At 36.8% G+C, this 12,711-nt stretch overlaps 2 protein-coding genes across 2 annotated transcripts in view; one reads left to right on the top strand and one right to left on the bottom strand.

The window, feature by feature from the left end:
- The window catches only part of LOC115253479 (KAT8 regulatory NSL complex subunit 2), a 598,461-nt gene that overhangs the window by 574,884 nt on the left and 10,866 nt on the right, over positions 1 to 12,711 (bottom strand). The window lies entirely within an intron of this gene.
- On the top strand, positions 5,827 to 6,438 carry LOC109413527 (U6 snRNA-associated Sm-like protein LSm5). The gene is made up of 3 exons (XM_019687208.3): positions 5,827 to 5,986; positions 6,045 to 6,241; positions 6,316 to 6,438. Exons 1-3 carry the CDS (start codon positions 5,941 to 5,943, stop codon positions 6,349 to 6,351), a joined length of 279 nt encoding a protein of 92 aa, XP_019542753.1. The 5' UTR covers positions 5,827 to 5,940; the 3' UTR covers positions 6,352 to 6,438.

The following is a 12,711-nucleotide window of genomic DNA, read 5'->3' as shown; positions in this document are numbered from 1 at the left end:
ACTGGGAAAAAATCTTCATTTCTTCTATGTGTCCGGGACTTGGATTTTTGCAATGGGGGTAAACAAATGTTTTGCATTAGTGCGACTCATACTTTTGATGAGGCACCATACAGCAGCGACTCATACAATTTAGAGCACATACTATTCATGTGTTAATTTGGCTGCGTAATCGGGTATTGGTTGCATATACTTTGGATGTGGTTTGGCACATGGATATTTGCCATTAAGTATGAGGTAATTTTCCTGAGTGTAGCTGAGTCGGCGGTAGCCAGTCAGACGGACCAGAATGCTACAATTCTGCTTAGACAGATGCACTGAGAAACCAAAGTACTCTTAAAAGAGTACTTTTTCACCCATTTCGAGAGTAACTAGGTGAACTCATAAAAAGAGTAATCGGCCTTTACTCTTTAAAGGGTACATCGCCTGTACGTCAAATGGACGTGTAAAGTTTACCCATTTTCGCAAATCATTTTCTACGGGAAAAAAGGGTAAATTTCACTCTCTTTTATTTTTTTCTGCAGGCTTTTGGAATTAAGATTATTTTATAAATTTAATAAAATGCAAGAAAACACTTAAACATACAACTACTTTATTCAGTTTGATTATAATCATCATGTCAAACATACAATAGTTTTCTAAATTTATTCCTCTTCTCGAACCTCGTCTCGCACTTAGCTCTATTTGTAAATTTCACTCTCTTTTATTTTTTTCTGCAGGCTTTTGGAATTAAGATTATTTTATAAATTTAATAAAATGCAAGAAAACACTTAAACATACAACTACTTTATTCAGTTTGATTATAATCATCATGTCAAACATACAATAGTTTTCTAAATTTATTCCTCTTCTCGAACCTCGTCTCGCACTTAGCTCTATTTGTCATGATGAAAAATATGTCGAGCTTCTCCCTCGATGCCAAAAGTTCGCCACAATAGGGAAACAGGCTGAAAATAATAGGATTAAATTTGTTTACTTCTTTTTAGTTATATTTAACATAAATTGTTAACACTTACCGTTAGATACCTGGCAGAAGGCGAACAAGCTTTGATTTGCTGCGAATTACTAAGAGTGTTTTCACCCATTGAAGAGTACATACTCTGAACATAGAAGAGGGCAAAAAACACCCATTATGGAAAATTTCAAAATACTCTTTATTTTGACAGCTTCATATATCTCAAAAAAGAGGGTATTTTTACCACATTAAAGGGTACTGCTGAGTTCGCAGTGTGTGTTAGATACTTCGCCACCCCTGGAGATGGCTTAGTACAATACAATTTGTACTTTGAAGATTCTCTTCAATAACAGTTCTTTCATACATTTTTTTTTTATTTTACATTGTCTTTTAGTTGGAAGTGACTTCTTGAAGGAAAAAAATCATGGTGTTGATTCACCGAATAATTTGTTTTAAGTTATCAGAATTTTTAATTACATAATTTTCTTTGTCGAGGAATATTCTGGAGATTTAAAGTGGAGTGTAGACCATGCAAATTTTGGTGTTCCAGTTAGAAAATCTTCATTGACGTTCTGTATGGATTTCTCGAAGTTTCATATCAAAGGTTTTAAACTACTGCGAAGTTCCATGTTCCAATACATGTAGATTGTAGAGATTTGCAGGCTTCGCTCATATCTCAAACTCTTTTATGTCGCTTCCTTCAAAATTTAAGATGTTTGTATTGGATATTGAAATTTATATCTCAACAATATGTACCGTAAACTGGGGTGTAGTTGATCAGTGGGGTGAACCTGATCACTCAATTACCCACGAATATTGGGGTCGCACACGCATACCAAAGTCGTGAGCGAGCTGTGAAGGCAACTTTCCACAGAGTGAATGTAATTTACATTCACCGCGTGAAGAGTTGCTTTCACAGCTCGCTCACGACTTTGGTACACGTTTGCGACCCCAATGTTATTCGGCAAACTTTCAGATAAAACTACAAGGTTAAATTCATCCATACATTGTTTTTCGATAGCATGATTCTGAACTGAGATAATAGCAAATGAATGTAAATCTTTGCAAATGAATGGTCGCAACCTTGCATTCAAGTAAATACCACTTCTATTGCGGTGACCACAGGCAGAACGTGGAGTTACCTTCATAGTGACCGGGAAGCATCTCGTTCGTCATAGATGTGAGGTACTAACAGAGGTCTGAGCATTGACTCGGATCATTATCTTATTGAGCTCATGAGCTCAAGAAACATCAGAACCATGCGTTTCAATATCGAACGCATATCAATCGAGCGGGTTGCTGCACAGTCAATAATAAATCCACCAAATTCTTGTAAAGATAAAGAATTTTACACCAGCTGGTTGGATGGATTCATATGGGGCCGTCCATATACCACGTGGACTGAAAATTTGTTGTTTTTGATCCCCTCCCCGTGGACAAGCGTGGACTTTTCATTGACCCGTTCCCCCTTCCCAATTGTCCACGTGGACATAAAAAAAAAGTTTTTAATTTCTAAAATAGATGGAAAAAGTGGTTTTGAAAAGTTTTTTCTTGTCATCACGTTGTGAAAACGTCACCTTTTCACTGAGCAAAAGAGGTTTTAACGCTCTACTTTTTTCATTAAAACGAAAGTGCCGAAAATTACTACTTTTCGACACTTGTGCTGAAAAATAGCACTTTTCAGCACTTTTGCCAGCATTCTTTTTTATTTATTTTCGTGTATGTAATCAATAGTAGGATGAACTGCATGTTAAATGAGGATGATTGGCCATGACACTCAGTCGTGACTCGTTCTGCTAGAAAAAAATCCTATTCAAACCTCATTTTTCGTAATGACAAAAAATGTTGTATGTAACTCGTTGCAAAACTCGATTTTTTCAGCACTCGGCAAGCCTCGTTGGATAAATGCACGACTCGTGCTGAAAAAATCATCATTTTGCAACTTGTTGCATAAATAACTTTTTTTAATGATTTTTTTTTCGTAGTAAACAGTGTTTAAAATATAATTAATAACTTTATGAATTAGGGTGGGCGGGGCAAGATGGGTCACCTAAGGATGGATCACCACACCCACCCACCCACGAATATCGACTTTCAAGGAAGTTACCATTCCATTTTAATGTTACGTCATTGGATTGCGAATGGTTAAAATAGAACTGTTGGTTATCGACTTCCAAGATAACCGCGGGAAATTGAGTGATCAGGTTCACCCCACTGATCAACTACACCCCAGTTTACGGTACCTATTTCTTGCCTTTTTGAGAAAGACTTTAAAAAGAAGTTACTCAAAAAAGTTTTCCCTCCTGCATTTGTAAAAAAAAAAAAATAATAACTTGTAAGCCATAAAATATTTGTAGGGTGGAGCGGGGCAAGATGGGTCGCGGGGCAGGATGGGTCAGTGCCATTTTCGGGCGCATTACTTATGTTTTGATTATGTTAATAATTTTGTTAGATGACCAGCATGAATATACAAAAGTTTGGAGCATTGATTGAAAAATTATTCACTCTCATTGGAATTAAAAAATTAAAAGATTTTTAGCCATTTTTCTTATGCGATACATTCCATATAATCCCCATATAAACAGCCGCGGGGCAAGATGGGTCACCTTCAATTTTGAACGTATTTTTGGGGCATTCCAAAGTTATTTATTTTTTATTACAAGACTATCTCATAAATGACTTCAATCAAGCGGAATGAACGCTCAAAATTATAACATAAAATTATGATAATTTTTTAGTGAAAACATCGATTTTCAAGTCGCCTTAGGACCACTCAAATCGTAAAGTTTTTTATATTCCAAATAAATTTATGAAATGTTCACTAATAGCTCTTGTTTACTCAGTATGGATATGGAGCATATATGAATGCCGAACAAATTTCATATTTTGACGTTTTTCGTTGAGAAAATGTGAATTACTTAAAAGGTGACCCATCACGGTGCAAAATCGATCACTTTTTAAAATTGCTTGTTTAACGTCATATTTTGTATTTTATTAACTTTTTATGGACTTTTAGCATAGCTAACTAGTGTAATAAAGAGTAGCGGACGAATACAAACCAATACAATTTGTATTTACAAAGTTATGGTGATCCATCCTTAGGTGACCCATCTTGCCTCGCCCACCCTAATTCATAAAGTTATTAATTATATTTAAAACACTGTTTACTACGAAAAAAAAAATAATTAAAAAAAAATTATTTATGCAACAAGTTGCAAAATGATGATTTTTTCAGCACGAGTCGTGCATTTATCCAACGAGGCTTGCCGAGTGCTGAAAAAATCGAGTTTTGCAACGAGTTACATACAACATTTTTTGTCATTACGAAAAATGAGGTTTGAATAGGATTTTTTTTTCTAGCAGAACGAGTCTAGTCACGACTGAGTGTCATGGCCAATCATCCTCATTTAACATGCAGTTCATCCTACTATTGATTACATACACGAAAATAAATAAAAAAGAATGCTGGCAAAAGTGCTGAAAAGTGCTATTTTTCAGCACAAGTGTCGAAAAGTAGTACTTTTCGGCACTTTCGTTTTAATGAAACAAGTAGGCCGTTTTAACGCTCTTTTGCTCAGTGAAAAGGTGACGTTTTCACAACGTGATGACAAAAAAAAACTTTTCAAAACCACTTTTTCCACCTATTTTAGAAATTAAAATAGTTATTTATGTAACGAGTTGCAAAAAGTTGTTTTTTTCAGCACGAGTCGTACATTTATTCAACGAGGCTTGCCGAGTTGGATAAATACGAAGAGTGCTGAAAAAATCGAGTTTTGCAACGAGTTCCATACAAAATTTTATGCAATGATTTTTTCATTATACAACTCATTTGAGTTGCATAATATTCATAATGCTACCCAAATGAGTTGCATTATGAACATTATGCAACTATTTTTCATTATGCAACTCATTTCAGTTGCGTAATGAACCAGTTCGGAAAAATTGACCATTATGATACCAAAATGAGTTATATAAAATAGAAATTATGATACTGAATTGCATAAACTTTTTTTTATGTCCACGTGGACAATTGCGAAGGGGGGACGGGTCAATGAAAAGTCCACGCTTGCCCACGGGGAGGGGATCAAAAACCATAAATTTTCAGTCCACGTGGTATATGGACGGCTTCATATGAATCCATCCAACCAGCTGGTGTAAAATTCTTCATCTTTACAAGAATTTGGTGGATTTATTAATGACTATGCAACAACCTGTTCGACTGATATGCGTTCGATATTGAAACGCATGGTTCTGATGTTTCTTGAGCTCATGAGCCCAATAAGGTAATGCTCCGAGTCAATGCTCAGACCTCTGTTAGTACCTCACATCTATGACGAACGAGAGGCTTCCCGATCACTATGAAGGTAACTCCACGTTCTGCCTGTCACCACCGCATTAGAAGTGGTATTTAGGTTCTTGAATGAAGTGTTGGCGATGGGACCAACGCTCGGAATGGCGTTCTACAGTTTTGGGCCAGCGTAAATATCTCCTAAATAGCTGCCACATTAACGCCGATATTCTGCAGTTCACGAGCCAGGCGCCCAACACGTGTGTGTTCAATTCATTCTCACGTTCCAAGATCGGACTTTCCTATCTTTGTTCTCAGAACATAGATCGTTGTCGTTAGAACATGGATGGGAGTTTAAATTACTTTCAATTTGTCCTAGTTCAGATAATCTCGTTATTCATCATTATTCTAAAATTATCTCGCCTCTTGCCATCATATGCGTAAAGAACCATCTTCACCTTCACCACCGCGTGCAAGAATGAAGCGTAAATCATTTCACCCCAATCTCTCCGCGTCGTCATTCGTCGTGGTGGGCGTCGCCGTCGTCGACCGGCATCATCGATAAAGAAGACCGACGAGCCGGTGTGCTGCTGTCAAAACAAAGCCTGCGATGTAAACGTAAACAAACGTGAGTGCGAAAGAAGCGTTGTACAAGTTCAAAAATTTTGTAACTAATTTTTAGTAGTTAAAACTTCATAAAATGGCCCAAGCTACCGTGTCAAATCAGTCTACATTGTTACCTCTTGGTGAGTATTGAAAATTTCATCAACATCGATGATTTAACGAGTGTAATCGCTTTTCCAGAACTGGTGGACAAGTGCATCGGTTCGCGGATACACATCATCATGAAGAACGACAAGGAAATCGTCGGAACGCTGTTGGGATTCGATGATTTCGTGAATATGCTGCTGGAGGATGTGACCGAGTACGAAAACACTTCCGAGGGTAGGCGAATCACCAAGCTGGACCAGATTTTGCTGAACGGGAACAACATAACCATGGTGAGTTTGATAGCCGCGTTTGAAAGCGCGGGTAAATTTTGTTACAGCGGTACTTACATCTATATTTCTTGTAGCTTGTTCCTGGAGGTGATCTACCGGAGGCAAACTAAAAGCCTAAAAGGCTAACAGCTTCAAGACCCATCTTGTTTCGAATTATACCGGTAACTAATGAAGGTATGACATATTATTTAAGAAAATTTTATTGTTTTGTTTAGAAAGAACTATCCTTGGCAATATAATAATGAAACGAAAGGGGTAAATGGACAAAGACGTGAAATATCTTCATGATTTTCCGTCAATCTATGGCCAGTTGTTATGCAAGTGGGGATAGTATACACTAGCCTGGGACACGGTTTGTATGGGAAAATATAAAGAATGGAAAAACTCCAACTCCTGTATACTTTTTGAATTTTATTTTGGTCCCATATCAACTGTGCAAAATTTCAGATCGATCGGAAAAACTATACATATTTTTGATTTACCTCTTTAAAGTAAAATCGCTTGGAGTTACCCTTTGATCCATAAAAATAAGTCGATGAATGATTTCTGTAGATAACTTCACGAGGAACCAGACCTCCGAAGACCGCAAAGCGATGCGACGTTCTTGGAAAAAGTTATTAAGCCTAACACGATCGGTAAAATTACGAGATTTTATTATTTATTGTTATTCCTTACGTGTTCAACGGCGTTGTCATGCTATTTGGTTTTCAACCAATAACTTTTTCCACATGCATTTTATCGCTTTGCGGTCTTCGGAGGGTTGATTCCTCGTAAAATTTCCAACAGAAATCATTCATCGATTTATTTTTATGGGTTAAGGGGCAACCTGTGGCAATTTTTCTTCGAAAAAGTGATTTTCCCCATAGTAAATCGTATGAAAACTTGAAACGGCTGGCGCTAAAATATAGTTTCCACGATCAAGCTGAAATTTTGTACAGTTGATTTTGTTATTGAACATTGGACAATTCATCATACATTTCATCAAAATAAAATCCTTTGTAATCTTTAGCGCTGTATAATTACATAAAATAGGTAACATAAATAATGAAATTTGCCATTATGGATAGCAGTTACAGCAATATTCTGACTTCTGACAATATGCCAAGTTTCGTGCATGTGTTTCAGATTGCGTTCAAAATGCATTCAACTTTCGCTCACACTCGAGATTAGAGAGTTTGTTGAAATGTAATAATTTTGTATACGTATAATACTGCTCCCACTCGCATATCAGTCTCATTTGACTTTTCATCACTTTTGAGTTATAACTCAAATGTATATATATAGGCATCATTTTCAACGGGTCTGTGACATTTGGCATAAGGCCATTTGGCATAAAGACGTTTGGCATAACGGTCATTTGGCATAATGGACACTTGGCATAATAAACTACTGGTCTGATATGGAAGCCATTGAAACGTTAGAACGAATTAGTTTAAGCCCACAGTAAATTAGAAAAATAAAATTGAAAAACGTTGGCCAAATTACCCCGAAGAGGGCTGAATAAAAACACCACATAAGACTCCTTTTGTTCAAATACATTAGAAGGTTTTAAAATTAGTTTATTTTCCGTATACATCAAGTTGACACACTACAATTCTTTGTCTATCGGTGCATATTAAGTTTGTGTTACATTAGGCGAAAAAAAATTTTTTTTGAAAATTGGGTGCTCAAATTACCCCGACGTTTTAAAATCGATGAAAAAATGAAACTTTTTTCAAAAAAAATTTTTTTGGCATATCAACACGAATTGACTTTGATATTTTCATGTATCTTGCGTAGTATTATCAGAATCATTGAGATCATACGATGCACGAGAGATTTATCGTTGTTTCTGCATGTTAAAACGACTTTTGCTTAGGGTGGCCAAACTACCCCGATTTACCCTATACAAATTCATTCAATGGCTGGCAAAGTAAGGTCTTCAATTAATAACTGTGGAAGTGCTCGAAGAACACTAAGTTGAAGAGAGACAGGCAAGTTCCATTGGGAACGTAGAGCCATAAATAAGGAGAATAAGAAGAACAAGAATCATGTGCATGACTTAAAGTTAAAAACTAACATGTTGCCGTTTCATAAAATAAATACAATACAATGTAAATTGTACACCATCATAACACAAAGCTTGCATGACTTAAACAAAGTTTACGTGACGTGTTAACTTCATTATTTTATCTGTCTACGGTGAAAATCTGGTCCGGCCTACGATGAGTCCGACTCGATAACTTCCGACGAACTTATTGATTCATGAACCAATGCGGCTCATCTTCGAATATCGGAAGTGTTTATGAAGACAAATCTTCGGTGTAGCAATCCGCAGGGCATTCTGGGAGAAATAGGGTTCGAGTGCCATCAGTAATCTCATGCTCCCATATTCATTCTATTCGAAAACAAGCGATTTCGCCACCGATTGATTCCGTTCTTTTTGTTTTCATGCGTGTTTCACTTCCAACAAAAAATACAAAAATAAGAAACAAAACAAACAGCGCTTCAATCCTTTGTTTTTCGTAGGATGAAAATGGGAGCCACATGCTTAATAAGGGAACCAATACCCTATCTGTCAAAATCCATCAGACAAAACCCCAGGAAAAACAATCCAAATGCTACTGAATTTGTGGGAAAATTTGAAGAAAACTAACAATCCTATAGAAATTTTAGAGCAAACTAGAAAAATCCATAAACATATTAAGGAAAAACATCAAATAATACAAATATAACTTCCACAATGCCCGACTTGGTCCCTACAAACAAACAATTGTTCTCGATTTGGAAAAGCTGCCTCTTTTTGCAAGTGTGCAAAGCCAGAATAAACAAGTGCGGCTTGGTTCGATGTTTCATTCGTCAGATTTGTGCATCTAAAGTTTTCAATGGAATTTCTTGATGTTTCTCCTTAAAAAAACTTTATAAAAACCTGAATGAAATGCTATCGCGGGTCTAATTTCTGAATATATTTTGGAGAAAGTATCATATTATATCATGCTTAAAAGATTTTTAAAAATGAGCATGACCTTGTGTGGGATACTATGAAGAAAATCTTAGAAAATAACTTTGAGAAAATTTTACAATTCTCCAGAGAGACCAGATATATCTTTAAAAAAATACCTATCTAACCAACGAAGAACAATGTTGAATTTTTCAAAGATTTACTTGCTGGAGTATCTTCAAAGTTTTTTTTGCCAGTTAATTAACTTTCAAATTCCTACAAATTTCTATATTTTCTAGGAATTCCTCCAAAAAATTTAGTTGTAGTAATTCATCCAGGAACACCTGCACAGATGCACCACGATCTTTTTTCCAAAGTTTTCACAAGCAATTCTTGCAAAAAATTTCTAGGCATTTTCATAATTTTTCTCTAAGGGGCCATCCATTAAGTACGTCACGGTCCTAGGGGGGAGGGGGGGGGGGGTTGTGAAAGTGTGACAAGCAATGTATTAGGTATAGGAAAAACCCGTACGAAGGGGGGAGGGGGTCGAAAATTCTCAATTTTAGCGTGACGTACTTAATGGATGCTCCCTAAGATCCCCTCGGGAGATTTTCCGGATATGATCTAGGGGTTTCAAAAGGAACGCCTCTAGAAATATATAGCGGATCATTCTAAAAATTCCATGGTAATTCGGGCAGAAGCTTATCGAACCCACTTTAACAGCTTCTGATGGATAGAAATTCCGTTGATATTTTTTTCAGCAATTCCTTCAATGTTTCTACAGTTTTTATTTATCCGAGTTTTTTTTCAAATATTTGAAAATTTTTAGGAAAACTTAAAAGAGATAAGAATTGATTTGCATCAAATGATATTGAAATAATATCAAAAGATGTGCTTAGAGAAATACCAGGATGGACCCTGTAGAAGGCCTAAATGGCCGCCCTTCTTGTGAATGCAGCATATTACCAAAGAATAAGAATATCAAGAATGCCCACTCCGCTGATGCTCGGGGGTACACTACTGCAGCACTATCTGCGGATGAAAGTTCAACCACAGACTCTGTCTGTGTGAAGTCTGTGGTTCAACCTTCATGCGGTAGTGTGCGTTACTAATTGTTTGCGGATACCATAACATACGCACACCACCTTCTTTTATAACAAATCACGAACACTATTACAGAGAGGTTCCACCTTGATACGCTTAGAGAGCGCCACTTGTCTTGTCGCTTGACGTTTACATAGAAAAAGGTAAGAGATGGCATTCTTTCTATCTTTATTCTTTGATATTACCCTTCCTTCCACTCCTCCGGTAGCTGTTCGGTTCCCCAGATCCTGACTATCAACCGATGCAGGCAGGTGGCCTATCTAACATAATCATTGCCCCCGCTGCCTTAACCCCATCTCGCTCATGACTTCTTGTTGGGTTTTCTTTTGCTTCAGCTGTTTGACAGGCTAAAATGTATCACTTTGAAAAATTCAGCAAAATTTGGCTATCGTTGATGATGATGAGCTATGTACTTAACTTTAATCTCCCGTGCCTACCCGAAGCAGCACACATGTCACAAAAGAGTCATGACAGTGCCAGTTTTCGTGGCACAGAAGTCACTGTGACTAGCATTATGTTAAAAGTTAATCATATGAGATTCTTAGGACAGTGTCCGTACAGAGCAGTGCCACTTGCACCGCTAAGCAGACGTAATGTCTAGCAGAGCCTAGTTATTATGAAGTATTATGAAAAGTGAATGTACCTCAAAATTTATTCGCTAGAACCACATTTTTGGACCTCAAGATTCAGAAAATGTGTGGTTTAAAATTATCCATCTTGGGTTTTTTTCCCATACATTTTTATATGGGACGAAATTGACCATAAAATGCTTTTTCGATATTTGTATGGGAAAATAGGAAAAATATCAAACATATCAAAAAACCCAAGATGAAATATTTTAAGTCGCTCAGATTCTGAAACTAGAGGTCTAAAGCTACGATCCTAGGGAATAACATTTGAGGTACATTCGATTTTCATAATGCTTCCTTTTGGACATAGCGTGATAGTATATTACTCACTTAGTACTCTCTTAGCTCAAGTAAACGGACACAGTCCTAAGTAAAATTGATTATTTGCACTTGGCACATTTGGTTTAACCATTTTCTGTTGACCACAATGCTGTGGCAGGCCAGAAAGCCGCCTCAAGTTCCGATCTCGTTTGATCTCATCAGAACGACATTGTGCATTTTGGAGGGCAACCCAGGCAGAGAACCAATTTTACTTAGGACTGTGTCCGTTTACTTGAACTAAGAGAGTACTAAGTGAGTGCTAGGCTCTGCTAGACATTAGATACGTCCGCTTAGCGGTGCAAGTGGCACTGCTCTGTACTGATGAGTCGAAGACGAAACGTATCGGACACAGTCCGGAAGATAATTTCCGTATATCTTTTATGTGTGAAACTACATAGATTTTTGCAATAAGCCTTCATTAATAAAAATTATGTTTGAGAACATAAAAAATAAACGTTTTGATTCAAATAAAATCCATTATCAAAAAGAAATAAAATTTATTGATCTGGATAAATAAAATTTATGTGTGAGATTTATAACGCTCATAACCTGTGTTCTAATGGTTATCATAAGGTGTATTCAAATAAATTTAAAATTATGTATTATGCTTAAAAATTCTCAATTCTTAAATAAAACCGTGAAATCGTATCTTTGAATCTAACTTTTATTGCCACCGATATCGAATGGAGTTCACTACGGAATGTTCCAGTTGCTGAATCTCCAAGAGGGAGTTTATTTGGAAGTGGCGGAAACAGCTTCGAACGGTGTCATTAAGGGATTCTCCTCGGGATCATCCATGAAATCATCGGCTTTTTCTGGACCGCTGGACATTATTACGCTGTTTGGTAGGCAAATACTGGCGGCACAAAAGAACGACGAAAGCGGCGGCGTCGAAGGTTGATTCTGGTTGGCGATGTAGACCGTGATGATTTTGGTTGGTGGGGTTGTCGTCTCCCGTTGGCTGCCGGAAGCGCTCCTATTTCTCCACATTTCCGATTTCTTCCGAATCGCTGTAAAATACGCAGTTAATACAATTGCAATAACCATCTCTGCGCACTTAGGGTGGGGCGGGGCAAGATGGGTCACCTAAGGATGGATCACCATAACTTTGTAAATACAAATCGTATTGGTTTGTATTCGTCCGCTACTCTTCAATACACTAGTTAGCTATGCTAAAAGTCGATAAAAAGTTCATTAAATACAAAATATGATGTTAAACAAGCAATTTTAAAAAGTGATCGATTTTGCGCCGTGAAAAAAGTGCGGGGCAAGATGGGTCACCTTTTACGTAATTCACATTTTCTCAACGAAAAACGTCAAAATATAAGATTTGTTCCGCATTCATATATGCTCCATATCCATACTGAGTAAACAAGAGCTACTAGTAAACATTTTATAAATTTATTTGGAATATAAAAAACATTACAATTTGAGTGGTTTTAAGACGACTTGAAAACCGATGTTTTCACTAAAAAATTATCATAATTTTATGTTAT

Source organism: Aedes albopictus, chromosome 2, assembly GCF_035046485.1.
Source record: "Aedes albopictus strain Foshan chromosome 2, AalbF5, whole genome shotgun sequence".
NCBI classification, from domain to species: Eukaryota; Metazoa; Arthropoda; class Insecta; order Diptera; family Culicidae; genus Aedes; species Aedes albopictus.
This window is presented reverse-complemented; position numbering and strand designations above follow the sequence as displayed.